The 26,088-nt window shown below is 38.4% G+C and overlaps 1 protein-coding gene across 5 annotated transcripts in view; it reads right to left on the bottom strand.

The window, feature by feature from the left end:
* Nucleotides 1–26,088, bottom strand: part of PARP11 (poly(ADP-ribose) polymerase family member 11) — a 41,741-nt gene that overhangs the window by 6,820 nt on the left and 8,833 nt on the right. The window contains exons 2-7 of one of the 5 annotated variants that reach the window (XM_025851730.2): nt 11,519–11,632; nt 9,829–9,957; nt 8,869–8,989; nt 6,120–6,195; nt 2,903–2,975; nt 2,694–2,824 (exon numbers count right to left, since the gene is read on the bottom strand). In XM_025851730.2, coding sequence (XP_025707515.1) covers nt 2,694–2,824; nt 2,903–2,975; nt 6,120–6,195; nt 8,869–8,989; nt 9,829–9,954 — 527 coding nt within the window. In that variant the 5' untranslated portion in view covers nt 9,955–9,957; nt 11,519–11,632. The remainder of the gene's footprint in view (nt 1–2,693; nt 2,825–2,902; nt 2,976–6,119; nt 6,196–8,868; nt 8,990–9,828; nt 9,958–11,518; nt 11,633–26,088) is intronic. The other 4 variants (XM_073886981.1, XM_025851731.2, XM_025851729.2 and 1 more) reach the window with 4 other exon arrangements.

Consider the following 26,088-nt stretch of genomic DNA (forward strand, 5'->3'; position numbering starts at 1 on the left):
CGTTTTGCACCCGACTTCTACCCAGTTGATACCAGTCTTAATTCCCCCATCCAACCACATGACAATTAAAAATCATCTCCAGTCATTGCCAAATATCCCCTGGTGGGTAAAATCACTCCTAATCGAGAACCACTGATTTAAACACCTTCTCCACAGTATAGCCTGATAACATTATTTTTCTAAAATGTAAATTGGATTGAGCATTCTCTTGCTTCAAGTTCTATAACGGATTGCCACTGTCCAGGAAAAAAATCCAAACCCTTCAGTTTGATTTATAAGGCCCTGCATGGCCTGCTCCTGCTAACTCTCTGACCTCAACTCCAAATCAATCCAGCTCAAGTAAGGCTACTGAAGAAAATCACACAACCATTCCAATGGTTCTACTACAAACTCCTGCATGCTCAACCGCTTCACTACCTTTCTACCTTCTTCTCTAGTCATTCATCTTAATTTTTATTTTCATTTTGTGGTGCAATTGCCTGGCTCCTTGCTCAAGTTATGGTCCTATACACTGTTAGGTCCCAAGTGTGCCTAGAATAGTGCCTGTCACGAAGCAGGTGCTACAACATATTTCTTGGAAGAAGGGAGAGAAGTAAAAAAGGCCTGGGCAAAATGGAAACGGATGCCTGAGGGACTCCCGTGGGCCTCACCGCCTGTACAGTGAGTCAAAGGTTACATGATGATAAGAATGACTAGGATTGTAGTTCTTCGTGGAGATGTCAAAATAACAGGCTGTCCTTACAATGAGACCCCATATTTTCTACTGTCAGAGCAGGGGACAGGTTCATTTGCCATCACAGATTTCTATAGACCAACAGTACATAAAATCATGAAGGGCACTGACAGAGTGAAACCATTTCCAGTAAAATCCTTTGTATACAATTGTAAACATGGGGATTCAATGGTACATTTTACCACTAGAATTGAACAGAGACAACTCAAATTATGAGTTCAAATATAATTGAACTCCACTTCAGAGGCCTGATTAAGAATAATGAATTAAGTTTTCATCAGACCATTTTAGAAAATCTCACTTTATTCACTGAGAGAATAAAGTTAAAGGGAAGAGAAGCCTCAATCCTCCTCAACAAAAGAATCATCTAACAAGAACCCAATAAGCCTTCTAAATTCAGTTAAACTCATATTGTCAGAAATAAAAGTTGGCTTGGTTCAAAGGCTCAAGACTGAAAAGAATACACACTGAAAACCCCTTATCTTACCATAAACTATTATGACAATAAAACCAGGAATATACTCAGGCCGTATTACTACTTATCAGAAGCATGAAAGAATTCCACATATCATTACCAAACAAAAGTCGGCCCAATTTTCAAGTATATGGGAATGAAATGAGTTACGGCTTTGAAATACTTCAGCAACCAACAGTAATAGAAATAAAGAGGATATATAATGTGAGGTAAATCCTAACATGTTAAGTCAGGATGATGGATACATTATATTCTGCATTATATTCATTATATTAGACTCTGTTATTTGAAATTTTCTTTTCTTCTTTTTCTTCAAGATTTTCTTTATTTAATTGACAGAGAGAGACACAGCGAGAGAGGGAACACAAGTGGGAGAGGGAGAAGCAGGCTTCCTGCCGAGCAGGGAGCCTGATGCGGGGCTGGAGCCCGAGACGGGGCTTGATCCCGATGCAGGGCTCGATTCCAGGACCCTGGGATCATGACCTGAGCTGAAGGCAGTCGCTTAACTGGCTGAGCCACCCAGGCGCCCATTTTCCTGAGTAAATATTAAAAGTCTGCTCATATTTAGGGGCGCCTGGGTAGCTCAGACAGGTAAGCAACCTACTGATGATTTAGGCTCAGGTCATGATCTCATGGGTCCTGAGACAGAGCCCCACATGGGGCTCCATGTTCAGCCGGGAATCTGCTTGAAGATTTCCTCCCTCTGCCTCTCCCCCGCGACTTGTGGGTATGTGTGGGCACGTGCTCTCTCTGTCTCTAAGATAAATACATTTTTTAAAAAGGTCTGCTATATTTTAAAAAATTAGAAATTACATATCATCATAAATTTAATAAAAATGCTTCAGGAAGCCATTATTTTAAGTAATATTTGTTATTAAAAAATACAGCACAAAAGGTTAATTTGGACAATACCTTTATGTTTTTTGTAACGAGATTTATTTTTAGAGTAAATGCATACTGAGCAATCCAACAGGTGGTTTCCAACCTAAATTAAGTAGTCAACTGAGATTTTAAATCTACTACATACACTGGGCCTAGCAGGACATTTGAAGGTGTGTTTCACAATGTCCTCCAAAACAAAACAAGCAAATGACTACAGGCAAGATGGTGGAATCACTTTTTCAGAAAATTCAACAATTGTTTCCAGAGACTTCTAATTCCACATATAGGGCTGTGCCACCAAAGCCATGCCAACAAAGCTAAACAGTTTCCTCGACTCCCTCCTATTGCCATCTGTAGCCACGACGCATAGCTCTGCACCTCAAAAGCCACAGTGCTATAAGCCAGGATGGCCTTAACCTCCAGGGTGGCTGTCACCAGCCCTCACCCCGGCCCCCGGAGAGCACGCTGAGGTGAAGCGCTGGGACACACAATTGGCACGACAAAGCCAAAAGACAACATGGGTCAACATCCATGCTTCGCCTTCTCCAAGACTCCAGAAGCCTTAGAGGCTACAGAGAGGGCTCGGGTCAGACGCCGCCTCACCTGCAAAAGAACTCCCACAAGTCCAGGTTTTGAATTCTCTGAATTCTTTTAATTCTGCCGCGGTCCATTGTTTTCCCAAAGAGACTGGCAACTTCGTTATACTCGTGTGTTTGACTGTGCAAAGGAACCAGCTGGAAAAAGAAGTTTGCATAGTTTTACTGGGGCCCCTTCCGCTCATGCACAGGGCGGCTGGCCAGCCCTGCTCTTACCTGATAGGGCACGTCGGTGTTCACATTCTCCCAGTGTGGGGGCATGGGGATGGCCTCATTTTCACAGATGTAACTTTAAATGGCAAAAGACACAACACAGTATTAGAAACTGATGATAATTATGGTCGATGATTTAATTTCGCCTTTTCTCCAAAGCTCAATTTTCATGTTTGGGATATTGTGACAAACGCAATTAACTGAAGCCCTCAGTTCTTTATTTTCAAATATTTACTCAGTGTCTCCTGTGTGCTGCTTTTTGGGTGCTGAACTGACAACTTTGATGGAAAACAGACAATCTCGAATAACATCAACATTTAAAAAACGGTTGTTTAATTCCATCATGTCTTTCTTAAAATTGCCAGAAATTTTTTAAAATGTAAGGAGGATTTTAGATAAAGGAAAGGAATTTCCAAGAAGAAAACCAAATTCTTGATAAAAAAAAAAAAACAATCTTCTTTAATAGATACTGCTATCAAATAAAATCCAAACCCTCAGCCATATGTTCAATGTCCTTCAAGCTCTAACTCAAACCGAAACTCTTCTCTGTTTACTGCCCTCTATTCCCCATACACAGCCTGTGGTAATTCACCTAGTGCGGCCAATGAAACTTTGAAAACCTGCCCACTGCGTTGAAGCCACTGGATATGAACACAGAAAAAGATACTAAGTTGGAGGGCTTCATGGCAAAAGGCTGAGAAGGACATGCTAATCCTCTGGAGACTGGAGGTTACTGGAAGAAAGCCATAAATTTCCAGCTTGTCTTTAGCTTCCTTTTTAAAGCTCATTATAATTTCTGAAAAGATCCTACAATCATATGTTTTAAAAATGAATACATATAAAGAAGCAGACAGGGAACAGTTTCCTTCCCTCTTCATTTGTCACCTCTTGCCCCAACTCCAAGTGATCAGGCTTTTTAGACTTTGGGGTAGTTTTCCAGACATTTTCCAGTACTACAGAAAGTACTGATACAGAAGTACCTACCACAGAATCTGGCCCATGGTAAACACTCCATACATAGTGGTTAAATGAATGAGTGCAATCTATTTTGCAGGTGCATAGAATTCTATGGTGCAGATATACCATCATTTATGTAACAAGTCCCTTGTTGATGATATTTAGCTTGTTTTTGGCTTTTTGCTACTGTTAAGAATGCTGCACAACAACAAGGTTATCCTTTTTCCATTTTACACACCTGCTAGTGTATCTGTAGGATAACATCCTTGAAATGGGATTCCTGGGTCAAAGAACATATTTATTTCGGATTCTGACAGATACTGCCCAAATGCCCTCTTTGAAGGTTGTACTCGTTAATAGTACCACCAGAAATGGAGAGAATTCCCATTTCCCAACAATCTCTCCAAAATGGCGTGTTATCAAACTTTTGAATTTCTGACAGTTTGATAGTAAAAAATAGTCTGGTATAATTTTTAGTTCTCTTATTAAAATTCAAACTTTTGAATTTCTGACAGTTTGATAGTAAAAAATGGTCTGGTATAATTTGTAGTTCTCTTATTATGTAGTTCTCATATTATCATATGTTTCTAATGGGTTGTGGGTCTTCTACTTAGAGATTCAGATATTACAGAGATAAGCCTTTGATGATAAGAGCACCAGTACTTTTCCCAGTGTTTGTTTTTGTTTTTGTTTTGTTCTTCTTGTTGTTTTTCTTGTTTGTTTTGGGGGGTTTTGTTTTGTTTTGTTAAAACAAAAGATACTTCAGGCAAATTTTTACTTTTACCCTCGGAAAATTTTTTTTTTCCTAATTTTTAAGGAGCCCGTAGCCTTAATTAATTGTAACTTCCTTGCCAGTAGGAAATGTTAACCATTCACCTTGCATGTAATACATGCTCGATATATCCCTGCCATAAATAAATATATCCCTGTCAGTGCTCACTTACTGGCCTCACTCTGCTGTAGCCTACATAACTGTTCCTCCTCTGTCATTATCTTGCTTGTCTTCCATTCTGATAATTCTCTACCTCTCCTGTCTTTGCTCTATGGTCTCGATAGTCTGTGACAGAACAAAGTGCTCGACCCCACAATGTGCTGCTTCTCCCCACCAAAGTACACCAGCAATAATAACATACAATTACATTCACATTTTCCATGATTGTATCTCATTTTTCTCCCAGACTGCACACTCTTGCAAGCTAAGTAATTTCTTTATTACATTCCTTGTACTCAATAATAAAGATATGATGTGGCTGATAAGAAAATAATATATTCTCCACATTCCATAGAAGTACTAGGGCATTCATTATATAAGGACTTGAATAACTTCTAAATCATGATGCTAAAATATAAGCCAAAGGTCTTAAGAAACAAACTGATAGAAACTTAAAGCATAAAAAAAAAAATACCTAGTAACAAAGGTGACATTAGGTCAATAAAGATCAATAAAGAAAAAAAAGAAAGAAACTTAAAGCATTTCTTTCCTTACTCTAATTCTTTCAAAGTATCTCTTTGGGAAGAGCAAAGATACTAATTCACATGCTGGCATTTTTTTTTTCCTGATTAATTCTACATTCTTTCAACAGCAGGAATTTCAATATTCATTCACTTGGGCAGAAAGTGGGAGGTATGCTCTAAGGTTTTCCCCTTCACTTTCATTCACATTAATAATAAATATGTATTCTCTTTTGGCATCTATGCCTCTCTTTTCAGACTGTGAATAGCCAGAGAGAGCAAAAAGGAAAATGTGCAACCAGCCCCAGGAGCAGAGAGCCATGCTGTTGGCCCACCGCTCTCCCACCTCCTGTAGGCCTCCTTTGGTCACGACAGATTTGAAATCACTCCCAGGAGTCACCCAATGGGGATAAGTGGAGGCAGAGACAAAATGGGCAATTGCCTAGGATTTATGGTCCACATAACTGGGTGGTTCTGTCAGAGTATTTGCAAGTTAATTCAAACCTACTTCATTCAGTAAGCTATTTCAAGGACTTACAGCAGAGACCATGTGGCATTCTGTAACTGTCCTAAAGAAACGAAAACATGTAAACATATAAGAGGAAATGAAGAGGACAATAGGAAAGGAAACAAGGGCAGAAAATAATCATACTGTTAGTTCATCAACTATTGTGAAATTCAGTAACAAAAAGAGCAATATCAAGATCATGAAATAACCTACCCAAACATTTTCAGTCTACTTGTTCCTCTGTCAAATATTAAGAAAGAGGAGAAAAGCCCACTCTTTCTACCCCGAGTCTCTTTACAATACCTGAAAGCACTGATAGAAAAGGGGGCTCTTTTTATTAAGCGCTGTTTTCCAGTGATGAGATTCATTTGCTTCATTTCTGTATACAAAGACAAAGATATTAGATAAGTGGTAGGAACATACTGTGCTGTAAATAGTCACGAAGATGTGTAGCCAAAGTATCCGGTGATGGGGAACCTTGGGGCTTAGGGAGGAGCTGACAAGCACAGTCTATCAAGGACACCTCACCATACATCTACTTATCACAACACAAAAGTGTTATTCAGGAGGCACCTGGTGGGGCTCAGTCGGTTAAGCGTCTGCCTTCCGCTCAGGTCATGATCCCAGGCTCCTGGGATGGAGCCCCACATTGGGCTCCCTGCTCAGCGGGGAGTCTGCTTCTCCCTCTCCCTCCGCCTCTCCCCCCTGCTTGTGCTCTCTCTCCCTCTGTCAAATGAATAAATAAAATCTTTTAAAAAAAAAAATGCTATTCAGGGAGCAGGGCTTCATCGCGTGACCTACGCTCACGCACAGGATGCTCAGCTCATGCTGCTCTATAGGCAGGGCCCGCTCCTTTCTGTATCCCACTGACAGTAAACAGATGCTACAGTGCAAGAGTTCCAAACTTAGGAAAATGAAGAGTACTTGGAAGAGAATGAAATTATAGAACCAAATCTTCCAGTTGGTTTATTAAGTGGAAAGTATACTTACTTTGATTTCTCCAAAAATGTTGAGAATGGTAAAAAGATATGTTACTGCTATAAAACTTAACACAATTCACAGAATTTCAAAAATTGGTACATTTCTCGCCTTCTCTGTAAATTGTATACCCAAACCAAAAAACAGAAAACCCACTAGACACAATACATCCTTTTTAAAGAGATTCTAGTGATAAAAGACCAGTTAATTCTCTCTTCTGTGCCTTAACTGTGGCGATATCACCAGGTCCATTACTTCAGGCCCACAAAGCTAAGTACTGAGGCTTAATGTGAGATGCTAGTCCCTCTGTCTTATCTAAATGGCATCATCCCATTCCAAAATAAAGAGGTTCGCCCATCTAGGCAAATGCTATAAGGTATAAAGTATGTTCTGCCCTTTCTGGATTCTCTTAGGTTCTGCCCACGATGGCATCACCACTGTGCAGGAAAAAGCAAGATCATCTCAGCAAAGGGAGCAAAGCCTGTGGTGTCTACTTAGAGCAGCTCATTCTGAGTTTCTGTTTCACCATTTTTATCAAGAGCACCTGAGTTGGCTTGTGGCCAAATGGTTGGGGCTAATGTTGCAAATAGTACATGCAAAATGCTGATATCATTATATAGAGGGTTGGTGAAATAGAATCATTATATGTGACTCTTATTCTTTGATAAAGACATTTTTTAAATAAACTGCATTGTTTGAGAGAAAGCTCTCCCCAAAATACAGTTTAATAGAAAATATTCTTTCAGAAACATGTGGCTTGCTGAATTATCTACCAACTGCTTTGATAAACTTCATCCTTGTCATGAAGCCTGGTGTGTGTGCATATCATGAAGTCTCAGTATTGCTTCAAATAGGCACTTGTACACAAGATGTCTAAGAGATCTAGTGGACACCTTCTGTCTAAACTGAGGCCAAAAGACAAATAATCGGGGTCCCTTAAAGGCAGTCTATTTGCCTAATTTCATTAAAAAAGTGATGGCTAGTCAGGAGTAGTAAGAATATATTATAATATAATATAACTCTTGCTAATAAAACAAGCTTTGGGGGAAACAATAATCATTAGAGATTTGGTTGCATCAACCTCTTACTGGACAAACCCCCTTCACCATTTCTGGGCCTCAGCTCATTCAGGGGGATTTCCTAAGGTTTCACCACCATACTGCACCACAACATACTCCTAACTCTGTCATAAAGATACTACTCATAGAAGCTGGGATGCACCAGCTAGAGGACTGAGCCATGCAGCAGCCAAAATATGCTTTATTAAGAAAGCCTCCCTGGGGGTCTGGCTGGTTCAGTCAGTAGAGCACATGACTCTTGACCTCGGGGTTATAAGTTCGAGCCCCATGGTGGTTGTAGAGATTACTTTAAAAATAAAATCTTAAAAAAAAAAAAATCCTCCCCATCCAGTTCTTGTATGTCTCTGTGCAATAAACAGCTGAAACTAACAGCTTGAACCTGAAAGAGTTGAATCCAACAGGTTTTTCATGGGATACCTAAAACCATGCCCATATATCACAGACGAAATCCAAAGTGGGGCCGACTTCCAGATTAGCGGGCTATTCTGTGAAAGAGCCAATGAAATCAGAAAATGGTAGAAGGCAATGTCCACAAAAGAAATAGTTTTCTGGCAAAGACACTAGGAGATGGGTCGTTCAGCTGAACTTTGGTCTTCAAATTATCACCAGCTAGTGATACTAACTAGAGGTTAGTAACCTCTCAGATTGATCCTTAAAATAAAGATTCCCAGCTATTTCAAAAGGCTGAAGGGATGATGAAGAAAACAGCTAAAAAGTGTTTTGTGTTCCTTAGAAGAGAAGTGTTACATAAGCTCAAAATATACGACAATCTCCATATACATTAGTATCAATAAGCATACAAATATTCCTTTATAAAAGGTAATGTTGCTCAAGATTTTAAATCTTGAATTTTTATAGAGAGATTTCTGTGTGTGACAAAAAGGATTTACTTCACTGTTTACAAATACATCAACTAATTCTCATCTACAGTACTGTAGATTTTACCATATCGATATACTAAAAACACACAACTATTAGGGAAAAAAAAAACATACCTGCAAAGTCTATCTTGTAGCTGAATTTGGAAGTAGTAAAAGAAATGGAGCCACAAGGGTTTGTTTTGAAGCTTTTTTCGATATCTTCACTGCTAACTGAACACTGAATGTTGGTATCCGGCTTTAAGACAAACCAGAAAGTTTCATTTACCAGCTGTTCACATCAATGGCTTGGCCACAGAGGCGGTTCTGTGGTCACAAGAGACAGAGAATGGAGCAACACAGGGAACTCACTGATCTCCTGTTCTAGTTCCCACACACAGGGTGAATCACAGCTAAGCCAGCGTGTGCAAAACGGTGTCAGGATTTCCAGCAAAGAAATTCCAGCAACTGCTTAGAACCCCTCTTTCCAAATTGTTACGATTTTTACAAATTATTACAATAATTACAACTTCCTCACTGGCTCAAATCTCCTTTAAGTAGGCTTGGAAGTAAAAGAAGAGCACAAGCTTTTGAGTATGGGTTCAAATTCCCTAGCTGTATGTGACTCTGGACGGATTCTGTGACCTTTTCTGAGTTTCACTCTCTTGGCCTGTGAGACAGAGTATAAGCATCTGCTTCAGAGCTGCTGGGAGGCTAAAGGAGAAAAGATACCTGTGGCATCTAACATAATACCTGGCGGACACAAGGTGCTTAATATGGGCTTGCTCTCTTCCCCTTCTCCTTGTCCACCAAACGGAACTTGGAGTTGCTCGGCCGTACTGACACTACACAACTCAGTCACACTCGCTCTCTGTACACGCAGTGAACGCGCACTGCTTCTTCTAAATACATGATTGAGAAAACCTGGGGAAACGAAAAGGAAAAGGACTAGAAGGATTCCTCTTTTTTCTTTTAGTCAAGCTATCTGATGTCCTTAAGGTTGAATGTCCTTCAGGGTCTGCACTGGCACACTGTGCGGCAGCCAGGTGGCGCTAAGTGGACCTGAAGCCCTTCTGGTAGGTTCTGGAAAGGAAGTACCTGAAACATGTGCCACTTCCCGCACTCCGCCAGGTAAAACCAGCCCCATTGGGTGTCCGATGTGTCCATCTCATCCATTTCACTATCTGTCCTCTTGGGTAAGAATTCTTCCGCCTTGTGAAACATCTCCTGAGAAGCCAGAAAGAGGAAGAAGAAGAAATACTTTTCTTAATAACCAATGTACTTTTTCTACATCATTTTTCTTACTACAAAGAACTATATTCCAAGTGTCCTTCCCACAGTGACCCTTTAAAAATACCATTCTCTCTGGCATATTGACTCTGAAGATAGACATTTACAAAGGCTGAATATCACTGCTTAACAAATATGACAAATAATAATACACTCAGGTAAGATATATCAATGCCCATTCAACCATTTAAGTAAGCTGTGTCAATATCTATAAGCACTCCAGATTTTCAATATAGTGCCAAGCAATTTCTGTCTTATCATATGTTCACACATTTGGTCAAAAAGAATCCATGCTATCGCAACTAGCTAAGACCAAATACACCTGAGATTTGTTTTAAACATTCATTATTCCATGGCATGGAAAGATGTTTATAATCTATAGTGTTGAGTACAAAAAAAGGTTATAATAAATAGAAATAGTATGATCCAATTTTCATAAAAAATTCACCCATATTTACTCATATGAATATATGCGTATGTACCTGTCTGTATGTGTGTATGTACACACATACAGATAAAAAGCCTGAAAAAGCCTATACAACAATTTATCATAGCTTTTTCTAAGTGTCAGGATAACAATAATGACTATAGTAACCCTTACCTGGCTCTTACAATGTGCCAGGTGCTAAGTACTGTACAGATAATAACTCATTTAGGATTCATGACAACCTGGTAAGATAGGTATTATTATCCCAAATTTATAAAGGAGGAAACTGGAGCACAGAGAGATCATACAATAGGGCAGCCAGGATCCAAACCCAGGCAGTCTGGATCCAGGGTCTGTGCACATAACCGCCATAGTATACTGCCTTATACTTCATTATCAACGATTCTACAATCTTCCCTTATCAAGTAACTTATGTTCACACTATCTTTGAAAAGGTTTAAACATTCTTGAGTAGAGATTGTGATGAAGAGAGGGTCACCAGAAAAGGGGTGATGAGGTTAGTTAAAGATGATTAACTTTATCTGGAATGTATCCTCATTCCTTGAGGGTTTTTAAATAAATTAAATTTGCATAACTGATATATGAAAACAGTCCCTGTGCAAAAAGTCAGAACATTCTAGATAAAGCTAAACATGTTTTTGACCATCCCTTCCATTTCTGGTATCTTCTCACCTTCCTTCTCCAGGGTTAACCAACACTATCACTTATTCTGTATCTTTCCAATCTTTGTGTGTGTGTGTAATCATATACACACATACACACATATATGGTTATTGGTGATTTGCTAAAATTTTTATTTCCTACATCTTTGATTTTTTTTTTTTTTACAAAGAATACACACTACTTGGGTAATTTAGAAAATATTTGCTTTAAATTTCATTACTTAAAATGGTCCATCCTGTTTCCAGAAGCTATGTAACCTGGCGTAAGCTTCTAATTACCTTGTCTAGGGCAGTTTCCTCTTCACAAAATAGAGATTAAAGGTTCCTTCCTCATTGGGCCATTGTTAGTAATGAGTGAGATAATGCAGTAAAGTGCCAAGTACAGTACCTGAGCTCAATGAAGGGGGCTTGTTATTTTTTATTCATGTTTGGAAACTTCTCCAAGGTATGCTTTATGATTATTTTCTGGATTTTTCCTTCATGTTTTACAGTTGACTGGTTGCTAAGAAATGAAAAATAGAACACTCTAGGGTCAAGAGCTTCAGGTATAGGACCCACTATTTGCCTTATACCTTTTAATCAGAAAATAAAGGCAATGATTTGAAATTTAAGATCAATTGTCCAGGTTAACTATTCACAACTCCTGCTCTTCCTTCTATTACTGTTCACATTGTTTGGCCATTTTACTGTGAGAAAGAAAGCAAGAAAAACCTAAATTTATTTTTTCTTCTGAAAAAAACTCCTCAAATGTGGAAGGATGAGTTTAAAGGTAATAGTTAAGATAAACATTTGGCTTATGCATTCTATCTTTTCTCTACTAGAAAAGGGAAATGAAAACAAGAAATAAGAAGTAGAAAATACCCTTTATACAGTATACACGTATCATGTGTGCTTTGCTATGTCACACTGTCCCTAAGATCACACTTTAAGCCAGGTTACAAGTGTGTTTTACCAAAGTCCTTCCAGAACTTCCTGTCATAAATAGCTTTGGGTCGGATCTAGGACAGACTCATCTTTTTCCCTATTTTGGAGAAGGTAGCACTATAGGAAGGTGCCACCATATAGAACATTCCTAAAGCACTTCAAATTCTACAGAATTTTTTGTCTTCCATAGCCCCATGTGCAGGATAAGTCACTATCCTCCAATTAAAGTTAGGGGGGAAATGAAGCAGAGAAAATGCAATTATTTTTTCTACAATCATAGAGTTAGCCAGGGAGCTAAGAGTTTTAAAACTCAGCTGGCCTGCCTGAGATAGAAGACAGGTGCACTGTGCTGCCGGGCGGGCAGATGGACCGGACACAGACAGGGTGAAGGCAGGGATCTGAAGGACGCCTGGGACACAGGAGGGGAGATTGTAGGCTCTTCTGGGAGGGCTGCCCAGACAGCTGTGGGCACAAATTCCTCTCCCCTGGGGCAAGGGAGAGGGCTGACACAATTTCCCTCCCCCACCCCTCAGCATAAAGTAACCTCAGTAAGCAGCACAGTGCCAACAGTGGCAGCTTAAACTGCTTACAGCAAGCCCTGCTCCCCTGCACTCTGCAGGTGCTGCTTCACTAGGGCGAGTGTGCTTGAGAGCCGGAGCAGCAGGCTCCTCCCCTAGAAAGACCAGCACAAACCCCACAGCCACCAAGTCTCCTGACCATAGAGTGCTGCAAAGCTCCAGCTCTGGTGGAAATAGGATCTGGTTTCTTTTAACAAGCCAACCAGAGCATACCTAGTTAAAACTTGCCACACTCTGGCCAAGGTCCAAACACTGCCCACTGCAGGCAAGGAGAGCCTCTGCAGACGACTGGCCTGAAGGACAGAACAGCCAAAACATAGCAGCAGAGTGCATGCAGCACACACCAGAGACACTCCCTGAAGCACCAGGCCCTGGACACTATATGACCTCTTCTTCATAAAGCCATTACTCTCAGGAACAGGAAACATAACAGGCTTTTGTAACATACAGAAGAAGACAGACCTAGACAAAATGCCAAGATGGAGGAATTCATACCAAAGGAAAGAACAAGAAAAGGTCATGGCCAGTGATCTAATTGAAGCAGATATAAGTAATATGCCTGATCCAGAATTGAAAACAACAATCCTAAGGATGGATACTAGATGGGCTTGAGAAAAGCACAGAAGACACCAGGGAGTCCTTACTGCAGAGATAAAAGACCTAAACACTAGTTAGGCTGAAAAAAAAAAAAAATGCTACAACTGAGATGCGAAACTGACTGGATGTAATGACCACAAGGATGGAAGAAGCAAAGGAATGAGTAAATGATATAGAACATAAAATTATGGAAAATAATGAAGCCAAAAAGAAGAGGAAAAGGTAAGTATCGGATCACAAATGTAGACTTAGGGAACTCAATGACTCCATAAAGCATAGTAACATTTGTATCATAGGAATCCCAGAAGAAGAGAGAGAAAAAGGGGCAGAAGTTTTACTTGAGCAAGTTATAGCTGAAAACGTCCCTAATCTGGGGAAAGAAATGGACATCCAAATCCAGGAGGCACAGAGAACTCCCATCAAAATCAACAAAAGCAGGCCAACACCAAGACATATCGTAAAACTTGCAAAATACAGAGATAAGGAAAAAAATCCTGCAGCAAGAGAAAAGAAATCCCTAACTTACAAGGGAAAACAAATAAGGTTAGCAGCAGACTTCTCCACAGAAACTTAGCAGGACAGAAGAGAGTAGCATGATTTATTCAATGTGCTGAGGAAAAATATGCAGCTAAGAATATTCTATCCGGCAAGGCTATCATTCAGAATAGAAGGAGAGATAAAGAGTTTCTCAGACAAACAAAAACTAAAGGAGTCTGCGACCACTAAACCAGCCCTGCAAGAAATATTAAAGGGGACTCTTCAAGTGGGGAATAAAAAGACCAAAAGCAACAAAGACTAGAAAGGAACAGAGAACATCACCAGAAACAACAACTTTACAGGTAACACAATGGTACTAAATTCATATCTTTCAATAATCACTCTAATTGTAAATGGACTGCTCCAATAAAAAGACATAGGGTTTGAAATGGATAAAAAAACAAGATCCATCTATATGCTGCCTACAAGAGACTCATTTTAGATTTAAAGACACCTGTACATTGAAAGTGAGCGGATGGAGAACCATTTATCATGCTAATGGTCATCAAAAGAAGGCTGGAGTAGCCATACTTACATAAGACAAACTAGATTTTAAACCAAAGACTGTAATAAGAGATGAAGAAGGGCACTATATCATAACAAAGGGGTCTATCCAGCAAGAAAATCTAACAATTATAAATATTTATGCCTCCAACTTGGGAGCCCCCTAATACATAAAACAATAACAAACATAAAGTAACTCATTAGTTATAATAAAATAATAATAGGAGACTTTAACACCCCGCTTACAGCAATGGACAGATGATCTAAGCAGAAAATCTATAAGGAAACAACTGACCAGATGGACTTAATAGACATATTCAGAACATTTCATCCTAAAGCAGCAGAATACACATTCTTTTCAAGTGCACATGGGATAGTCTCCAGAATAGATCACATACTGGGTCACAAATCAGGCCTCAACAAGTACTATAAGATTGAGATCATACCATGCGTATTTTCTGACCACAATGCTATGAAACTTGAAGTCAACCAGAAGAAAAAATTTGGAAAGACCCCAAATACATGGAGGTTAAATAACATGCTACTAAAGAATGAATGGGTCAACCAGGAAATTAAAGAAGAAATTTAAAAAATACCTGGAAACAAATGAAAATGAGAACACAACAGTCCAAAACCTTTGGAATGTGGCAAAAGTGGTCATAAGAGGGAAGTATGTAGCAATACAGACTTTCTCAAGAAGCAGGAAAAGTCTCAAATACACAACGTAACCTTATACCCAAAGGAGCTAGAAAAGGAACAGCAAATAAAGCTTAAAGCTAGGAGAAGGGATATAATAAAGATTTGAGCAAAAATAAATGATATAGAAACAAACAAACAAACAAAAACCAGTAGAACAGATCAATGAAACCAGGAGCCTATTCTTTGAAAGAATCAATAAAATTGATATACCCCTAGCCGGACTTATCAAAAGGAAAAGAGAAAGGACCCAAATAAATAAAATCATGAATGAGAAGAGAGATACCAACCAACACCACAGAAATACAAATGATAATAAGAGAATATTATGAAAAACTATATGCCAACAAACTGGGCAATCTGGAAGAAATGGATAAATTCCTAGAGGGGCACCTGAGTGGCTCATATGGTTAAGCGTCTGCCTTCGGCTCAGGTCATAATCCCAGACTGGGATCGAGCCCCACATCAGGCTCCCTGCTCAGTGGAGAGCCTGCTTCTCCCTCTGCCTGCTGCTCCCCCTGCTTGTGCTCTCTCTTTCTCTCCCTCTCTCTCTTTCACTCTCACTCTACCTCAAATAAATAAAATCTTTAAAAATAAATAAATAAAATAAGTTCCTAGAAACTTACAAACTACCAAAACCAAAACAGGAAGAAATAGAAAATTTGAACCGACCAATAGCCAGCAAAGAAATTGAATCATTAATCAAAAATCTCCCAACAAACAAAAGTCCAGGGCCAGATGGCTCCCAGAGGAATTCTACCAAACACTTAAAGAAGAGTTAATACCTATTCTTCTCAAACTGTTCCAAAAACTGGAAATGGAAGGAAAACTTCCAAACTCATTCTTATGAGACCAGCATTACCTTGATTCCAAAACCAGATGAAGACCACACTAAGAAAGAGAATTACAAGCCAATATCCTTGATGAACATGGACACAAAAATTCTCAATACAATACTAGCAAATCAAATCCAACAGTATATTAAAAGAATCATTCACCACGATCAAGTAGGATTTATTCCTGGGCTGCAAGTGTGGTTCAATATTCACAAATCAATCAATGTGATACACCACATTAATAAAATAAAGGACAGGAACATTATGATCCTTTCAATAGATGCAGAAAAAGCATTTGACACAGTACAGCATCCATTCTTGATAAAAACCCTCAACAAAGTAGGAATAGAGGGAACATACCTCAAAATCCTAAAGGCCATATATGAAAGACCCACAGCTATATCATCCTCAATGGGGAAAAACTGAGAACTTTTTCTCTATGATCAGGAACAAGACAAGGATGTCCACTCTCAACACTGTTAATTTAACATAATACCGTAAGTCCTAGCTTGAGCAGACAACAAAAAGAAATAAAAGGTATCCAAATCAGCAAGGAAGAAGTCAAATTTTCACTATTCACAGACAACATACTCTATGTAGAAAACCCAAAAGACCCCACCAAAAACTGCTAGAACAGATACACGAATTCAGTAAAGTCGCAGGACACAAAATCAATATACAGAAATCTGTTAAATTTTTATACATTAATAATGAAGCAGTTGAAAAAGAAATCAAGGAATTAATCCCATTTACAACTACACCAAATACTATAAGATACCTAGGAATAAATCTAACCAAAGGAGTGAAAGATCTGTACTCTGAAAACTATAGAACACTTACAAAAGGCATTGAGGATGACACAAAGAAAAAGAAAAACATTCCATACTCATGGATGGGAAGAACAAATGGAGTGTTAAAATGTCTACGCTACAAAGCAATCTACACATTTAATGCAATCCCTATCAAAGTACCACCAGCTGTGCAGAAGCTTTTTATCTTGATGAAGTCCCAAAGTTCATTTTTGCTTTTGTTTCAGTAGCTTTTAGAGATGTATCTTGAAAGAAGTTGCTGTGGCTGATGTCAAAGAGGTTATGGCCTATGTTGTCCTCTAGGATTTTGATGGACTCCTGTCTCACATTGAGGTCTTTCATCCATTTTGAGTTTATCTTTGTGTGTGGTGTTAGAGAATGGTCGAGTTTCATTCTTCTGCATGTGGCTGTCCAATTTTCCCAGCACCATTTATTGAAGAGAAGTGTGTTTTTTTTTCCACTGCATATTTTTTCCTGCTTTGTCGAAGATTATTTGACCATAGATTTGAGGGTCCATATCTGGTCTCTCTATTCTTTTCCATTGGTCTATATGTCTGTTTTTGTGCCAGTACCATGCTGTCTTGGTGATCACTGCTTTGTAATATAGCTTGAAATCGGGCATTGTGATGCCCCCAGCTTTGTTTTTCTTTTTCAACATTTCCTGGGCGATTCGGGGTCTTTTCTGATTCCATACAAATTTTAGGATTGTTTGTTCCAGCACTTTGAAAAATGTCATTGGAATTTTGATCGGGATGGCACTGAAGGTATAGATTGCTCTGGGTAACATAGACATTTTAACAATGTTTATTCTTCCGATCCAACAGTCAACAAAACAAGGAGGGAATCCACAGAATGGGAGAAGACATTTGCAAATGACACTACAGATAAAGGGCTGGTATCCAAGATCTATAAAGAACTTCTCAAACTCAACACCCAAAAAACAAAGAATCAAGTCAAAAAATGGGCAGAAGACATGAACAGACACTTCTCCGAAGAAGACATACAAATGGCTAACAGACACAGGAAAAAATGTTCATCATCATTAGCCATCAGGGAAATTCAAATTAAAACCACATTGAGATATCACCTTACACCTGGCAAAAATTGACAGGGCAAGAAACAACAAATGTTGGAGAGGTTGTGAAGAAAGGGGAACCCTCTTACACTGTTGATGGGAATGCAAGTTGGTACAGCCACTTTGGAAAACAGTGTAGAGGTTCCTCAAAAAATTGAAAATAGAGCTACCCTATGATCCAGCAATTGCACTGCTGGGTATTTACCCCAAAGACACAGATGTAGTGAAAAGAAGAGCCATATGCATCCCAATGTTCACAGCAGCAATGTCCGCAATAGTCAAACTGTGGGAAAGAGCTGAGATGCCCTTCAACAGATGAATGGATAAAGAAGATGTGGTCCATATATACAATGGAATATTACTCAGCCATCAGAAAAGATGAATACCCAACTTTTGCATCAACATGGATGGGACTGGAGGAGATTATGCTAAGTAAAATAAGTCAAGCAGAGAAAGTCAATTACCATATGGTTTCACTTATTCATGGAACATAAGGAATACCATGGAGGTCATTAGGGGAAGGAAGGGAAAAATGAAGGGGGGGAAATCGGGGGGAGAGATGAACCATGAGAGACTATGGACTCTGAGAAATAAACTGAGGGTTTTAGAGGAGAGGGGGGTGGGGGGATGGGTTAGCCCAGTGCTGGGTATTAAGGAGGGCACGTACTGCATGGAGCACTGGGTGTTATACGAAAACAATGAATTGTGGATCACCACATCAAAAACTAATGATGTATTGTATGGTGACTAACATAACATAATAAAATAAAATTAAAAAAAAGAAATAATACCAAATAAAATCAAATGTGTAATATTATCATAAAAAAAAATCACCAGCTGTTTTCATAGGGCTAGAACAATTAATTCTAAAATCTGTATGGAACCACAAAGACCCTGAATAGCCATAGCTATCTTGAAAAAGAAAAGCAAAACTGGAGGCATCACAATTCTGGACTTCAAGTTATATTACAAAACTAGTCATCAAGACAGTATGGTACTGGCACAAAAACAGACACATAGATCAATGGAACAGAACAGAAAACCCACAAATGGACCCTCAATTCTATGGTCAACTAATCTTTGACAAAGCAAGAAAGAATATCCAATGAAAAAAGACAGTCTCTTCAACAAATGAGTGTTGGGAAAACTGGACAGCCACATTCAGAAGAATGAAAGTGGACCACTTTCTTAAACCATACACAAAAATAAATTCAACTACACATGTCCTCAGAGGCAAGGGAAACAAAAGCAAAAATGAACTATTGGGACTTCATCAAGATAAACATCTTCTGCACAGCAAAGGAAATAATCAACAAAACTAAAAGGCAACCTATGGAATGGGAGAAGATATTTGCAAATGACATATCTGATAAAGGGTTAGTATCCAAAAATCTATAAAGAATTTATCAAACTCAACACCCAAAAAAACAAATAATCAGTTAGGAAATGGCAGAAGAGGGGCGCCTGGGTGGCTCAGTCATTAAGCGTCTGCCTTCGGCTCGGGTCAAGATCCCAGGGTCCTGGGATCAAGCCCCGCATCGGGCTCCCTACTCCGCAGGAAGCCTGCTTCTTCCTCTTCCACTCCCCCTGCTTGTGTTCCCTCTCTCGCTGTGTCTCTCTCTGTCAAATAAATAAATAAAACCTTAAAAAAAAAAAGAAATGGCAGAAAACATGAATAGACATTTTTCCAAAGACATACAGATGGCTAACAGCACATGAAAAGATGCCCAACATAACTCATCAGCAGGGAAATACAAATCAAAACCACGATAAAACACTACCTCACACCCGTTAGAATGGCTAAAATTAACAACACAGGAAACACAGATGTTGGTGAGGATTCGAAGAAAGGGGAAACCTCTCACACTGTTAGTGGGAATGCAAATGGGTGCAGCCACTCTGGAGAACAGTATGGAGGTTCCTCAAAAAGTTAAAAATAGAACCACCCTACGACTCAGCAATTGCACTACTAGGTATTTACCCAAAGGACACAAAAATACTGATTTGAAGGGACAGACACCTGTACCCCAATGTTTATAGCAGCATTATCAACAATAGCCAAATTATAGAAGGATCCCAAATGTCCATCAACTGATGATATATATATATATCATCATGCATATGTCCATTATATATATATATATATATATGCACAATGGAATATTATTCAGCCATAAAAAGAATGAAATCTTGTCATTTGCAATGACATGGATGGAGGTAGAGTGTACTATAATAAGCAAAATAATTCAGTCAGAGAAAGACAAATACCATGTAATTTCACTCAGATGTGTAATTTAAGAAACTAAACAGATGAACATAGGCAGAAAAAAGAGGCAAACCATAAAACAGACTCTTAACTATAGAGACCAAACTGAGGGTTGCTGGAGGGGAGGTGGGTGGGGGGATGTGACAAATGGGTAATGGGTATTAACAGGCACTTGTTGTGATGAGCCCTGGGTATTACATGTAAATGATGAATCACTAAATTTTACTCCTGAAACTAATATTACACTATACGTTAACTAACTAGAATTTAAATAAAAACTTGAAACAAAACAAAAAATAGAATCATAGAGTTAGCAGTACAAAGATTAAAGAAACACCCAAGGCCTCTTGAGCATCACTTCTTCATTAAACTGCCAACCCCCATGGCCTCATTTTCACATATGGACAGTTGCTCCTTCTCTCCTGTTGCCAAAGCTTAATTTGGTTACTTTGCTTCCGAGATACTACGGCTTTTTGCAAAGATTTAGTTCATAAGACTAAGTCTTAGGTTTTCTACAATAAGTTTCCCCTCCAAAGGAAGGGCTATTCTGTGTAATTAAGCTCAAAGAGTAAGTCAAGTTTAAATTAGTAACTTTAAAATACAATGGATCTAGATCAGAACATTTTTATAGGCAATGAAAGGAATGTGTGCAAGTTGTCTATTATGGAGTAGACAATTAATAAATGCTAGCTGAATGAATTAGTTTAGACACCATGCCAATTTTCAGTTTTTAATTGGCAGGAGTGATACTTCCTGCACACCAGGTTATGAAGAAAAAAGGTAGTATAAAGTGAAAAAGCATTTTGTAAAATTTCAAGTGCAGTGGGTATGTTGGTGGTATTTGTCTATAATGCCATCTATTCCAAAGACAGTATTTATGGGGCCTGGGAACAATTAATCTGGATCATCAAGTAGAAAGACTATGTGGAAAATGAGTTTAAAGTCAAAATCCCAGTCTATAGGAGAAAAATAAACCAACTTCCAGACTGGTTAAAAGCTTTCTAATAAGTTTATTGTAGTTAACAAAATATATTATGTTAGTATAATCTAACATCTTGAGAAAATCATATTTGGTAATGAAAACTTCCTTGTCTCTATAGAAAGAAGATCCAAAGCTTGCTATTAAAAGCTTGAAAGCAGGGTGGAACTTTTGGAATGACAGAGTAAGGAGCTCAGTGGACCTTCTCCCCAGCAAAACCACATTCTAATTGGTGAACATTATTTTAAAAAAACAAAAACAAACAAAAAACATATAAAGTCTTTAGAAATTGTCCTAAGGGCATACAGCAAATGGAGAAACATTTAATCAAGAAAATCTACTAAATCTCAGAACAGGCAAGAGTCTGGCATTTGACTAAGATACAGTCCATTACCCCCATTCCACCAATGCTATGTTACAGAAGATCTACCTCAGTCATGTGCAGAAAAGAAGACAGGAGCTTCCTTTCCCTCCAGCTCCTAGTCCTGGGCTAGTTTCATCCTGGAAGGGGCAGACTGCCAGTGTTTCTCATCTTCTTCAGCCTAGAGGTATAGGTCTATTCTGAGCAGGCAACAGAGGAGACTGACCTCCTTGCTCCTCCACCCAGTCCCAGTTCATTTGGTGGAAACTCTACTCCAGGCCCAGTAGGTTAAGAATACTGAGTCCTGATTGCTACCAACCTAGTTGAAGACCAGGGCTGCCAATACCCCTCCAACCAAAATGCAGGTATCCCTGAGGGAAAAGTCAGCTCCCACCTCCAGCCCCAGGTGTATTGGCACAGGGGTTCTACTGAAGGGAAAAGGCACACCATAAGGACAAAGAGCTCCACATCTCTCTCTGAAGGGATTGACTTTATTTGGAACAGAAAATAGAGAACCTCATACCTAAGAACATTATTGAAAAAAAAAAAATGGTTATCTTGAGGAAAAACAACCAAGAAGCCCAAAGCCCTAATACAAGCCAAATGGTAGAGAATACAGAAATCTAATACAGAGAACCAGGGATAACCAAGAAAAGCCCTCCTGAAATTACAATTAACCATGAGAGTCAGGAAGGCTGTGTACAAGCACTAGGTTGTATTCACCCAGGAATGATCAGAGCAGGTCATGGGACAAACTTGAAAACATTTCCTAAGCTGCACATGGATGGATCAACACAGGGTGGAAGTCTCACTGGCACAAGGGGCTTAAACACAGCCTCTGACCAAACAGTGAATAACTGTCCTTTCTCCACTAAACCTTACTTTTATTAAAAAAAATAAAAATAAATCAGTTATCCATATGTTTGTGGGTCTATTTCTGGAATCTGTTCTGTTCTAATAATCATTTTCTCTATCTTGCTGCCAATACTACACTGTTTTGATGACTGTAGATTCACACTGAATCTTTAAATCAGGTAGTGTTAGTGCTCCAAATTTGTTCTTTTTCAGAATTGCTTGGCTATACTAGGTCCTTTCAATTTTGATTGGGATGGCATAGTGATCTATTTGGAGATCACTGCCATCTCAACAATATTGAGTATTCCAACCCACAAATGAGGCATATCTCTTGACTTATTTAGGTCTTAACTTTTTTCAGTAACGTTTTCTGGTTTTCAGTGTATAGATCTTGTACATCATTTATGCAAGATTCATGCCTAAGTATTCCATATTTCTGTTATTATTGTAAATGGAATTACATGTAAATTTCAATTTCTGATTGAATGTTGCTTGTATTTAGAGATACATTATTTTTTGTACATGGATCCAGTATTCAGCAACCTTACTAAACCCTCTTATTTGTTCTAGATTTTTGGACATTCCATCAGATTTTCTAGGCATATATCTATCTATAAAATAGGCATTTTATAGATAGATATAGATAGCCTCGCTTTCTTTTAGCATATAGATGCCTGTTATTTCTTTTTCATGCCTTCTTTTTCTTGCCTTATTGCACTGATTATCATCTCAAGTACAATGTCAAGTAAAGAATGGACATAATTTATTTTTCCTGGTCTTAGTGAGAAAGTATTCAGTCTTTCACTCTTAAGTCTGATATTAGATATAAGTATTTTGTAGATGCCCCTTATGTTAGGGGTCTCCAAAATCACCCTTGGGCTCATAGGAGGACTCACAGGACTCGGAAGTTGTTCTACTCACGATTACAGTTTATTATAGTAAAAACATACACAGCGAAATAAGCAAAAGGGAAAAGCGCATGGAGTGACGTCCAGAGGAAACGACGCATAAGCTTCCAAGTGTTCCCTCCCAGTGGAGTCACAGAGGACACACTTAATTCTCCCAGCAACCATATGTGACCAATGCAAAATGTTGCCAACCAGGGATGCTCACCTGAGCCTAGGTGTCCAGGGTTTTTTACTAGGAGTTAGTCATACAAGTATATAGCACCCTACGTGACTGACCTCAGCTGCTGACATTCTAGACCTCCAGAGAGAAAGCAGGTGTTCACCATAAATCACACTGCCAGTGTAAACTATCTGGATAAACTGGTATAGCATAGCTCAGGTATGCAAATACACTCATTAGACAAACCATTCTAAGAGCTCAGTTCTCTGGAGCTAGGGAAAGGACAGTCATGGAAACAGGCCTTTCTTGAAAATGTACATGGTTTGAGCACTCTAGGCCTGCTGAGTTAGCCCTTTTCTGCATACCCCTTATCAGGCTGAGCAAGTTCCCTTCTATTCCTAGGTTGCTGAGAGTTTTTATCAGGGATACTAGATTTTGTCAAATGCTTTCCTGCATACACTGAAATGATCGTATGGTTTTTCATTTTAGTTTGTTTATATGGTAAATTACTTTGTTGCTGTTCAAATATTAAACCAACCTTGCATTTTTAGGATAAACACCATTTGGTAATTACGAATTAACCTTCTTATATGTTAGACTCAATTCGCTAAAATTTCGCTTAAAATGTTTGTATCTATGTTCATTAGGGATATTCGTCTATAGTTCCTTGTAATGTCTTTGGTTTTGGTATCAGGGTAATGATGGCTTCATAGAATGAGTTGTGAAGTATAACCTTCTCTTCAATTTTCTGAAAGCTTGTGCAGAATTAGTATTGTTTCTTCCTTAAATATTGTTAGAATTTACAGGGAAACCATCTGTGACTGGCGTTTTCTTTGTGGGTAGGCCTTTTCCATAAATTTAAACTCTTTAACAGATTTGGGATGATTCGTGTTATTTCTTCTTGAGGGAACTTTGGTAGTCTGCGTCTTAGGATATGCCCGTTTCATCTAAGTGGCCATACTGATTGACATTAAATTGTTCATAACATTCCCTTATTACCCTTTAATGTCTGTAGTGATGTTACCTCTCTCATTGTCAGTAATAATTTGTATTCTTTTTCTCCTGATCTGTCTGGCTGGAGGTTTATCAATTCTACTGATGTTCCTCAAAACAAACAAAAAAACAGCTTCTGCTTTCATTAATTTTTTGGTCTTCATTTCAGTGATTTCCATTCTAAATTTTATTTCCTTGCCCCTGCTTGAGTTTAACTTGCTCTTCTTTTTCTAGTTTCTTAAGGAGGAAGCTGTAGCCACTATTTGTGACATTTCATTTCCAATATAGGCATCAAAGTAGCCATAACTTTCCCTCTAAGTACTGTTATAGCAACATACCACAAATTTGATATGTTGTCTTCACATTTTCTCTCTTTGACTAACGGGTTAAAGTGATATTTATTTACCAAATGCTTACAGGTTTTACAGATCTTTCTTTTACTGAATTCTAATTTAATTCCATTTTGATCAGATAGCATACTGTACATGATTTGAATTCTTTTAAATGTACTAAGACTTGTTTTACAGCCCAGAATATGGTCTATCACATGAAATGTTCCCCTTGTAGTTGAAAAAAAAATTGTACTCAACTGTTAAGTGTAATGGTCTATAAATGTGAATTAGGTCAAGTTGGTTGATAGTGCTGTTTGAGTTCTCTGTATCCTTGCTCATGTGTACCTACTTATTCTAGCAATTATTGAGAGGAGTATTAAAATCTCCAACTAGAATGGGATTGATTTGTCTATTTCCCCTTACAGTTCCATTAATTTTGCTTCATGTATTTTGAAGCTCTATTATCAGGTATATAAATGTTTAGGATTGTCACTGATTAACTGAACTCTTTATCATAGGAAATGACATTCTTTATCCCTGATAATATCAATCTGAAATCTAATATACCACTCAAGCTTTCTCTTGACTGATGTCAGCACCATAGCTCTCTTTCCATTTAGTTTTATCCTGTTTGTGTCTTTATATTCAAAGTGTGTTTCTTGTAGACAACTTAAGAGTCAGTTCTTAACTTTTTACTCTAATCTGACAATCTGCGTTCCAATTGACATGTTTGCAGCATTTACTTTGGTATGATTATTGATATAGTTAGGTTTAAGTTTATCATCTTGTTATTTGCTTTTGTTCCATCTGTTCTTCGGTTCCCCTTTTCATCTTTTTCAATCTTCTTTTAGACTGAGTAATTTTAGGATTCCAATTTATCTCCTTTGGTGGATTAACTATAAATCTTTGTCTACAGACACCATTTTCATTGCCTCACTTTCCATTCACTCTAAAACCCACTCTAATTTAGCTTTTCTAGCTTCTGGCCCAATATCTTCCACCACCATCACAAACAAGCAAACAAACAAGAAACAGCACTTGCTAGGACTTCCAATGAGCTTCAATGTTGCTAAATCCTATGCTCTTTTATCAGTTCTCATCTTACTTGACTGCTCAGTAACATTCCACAGTTTACCCTCTGTCCTATATAACTCTTTTCTTGATTTCCATGAAATCATACTCTCTAGATTGTCTTGAATTTTTGGCCACAAGTTCTTGGTCTCCTTTGTACCTTAATTTCTATGCAGCCTGTAACTTTTAGGCTCTGTGGGCTCAGTCCTAGCCCCTTTTCTTGTCTTTCTCAGCATCTTCGAAACACGGTCAAGAATTATGAAGTAGTTCACAGGCATTTTCAGAGGAGAAATTAAAGAAATTTGTTCATATATATTTGTAAAGTTGAAATATAAGAGTAATAATGATTTTCATGAAAACTTTAATTTCTTTAAAGTTACCAACTATGTCATTATGTTTAGTCTATGCTGATCAGTTCATATCAGCTAGCATTCAGCAAATATGGTGGTGTAAAACCAAGTAAACTGTCACATCATT

This window comes from Callorhinus ursinus, unplaced genomic scaffold (genome assembly GCF_003265705.2).
Source record: "Callorhinus ursinus isolate GAN/ISIS: 27379988/994484 unplaced genomic scaffold, GSC_fseal_2.0 scaffold74, whole genome shotgun sequence".
NCBI classification, from domain to species: domain Eukaryota; kingdom Metazoa; phylum Chordata; class Mammalia; order Carnivora; family Otariidae; genus Callorhinus; species Callorhinus ursinus.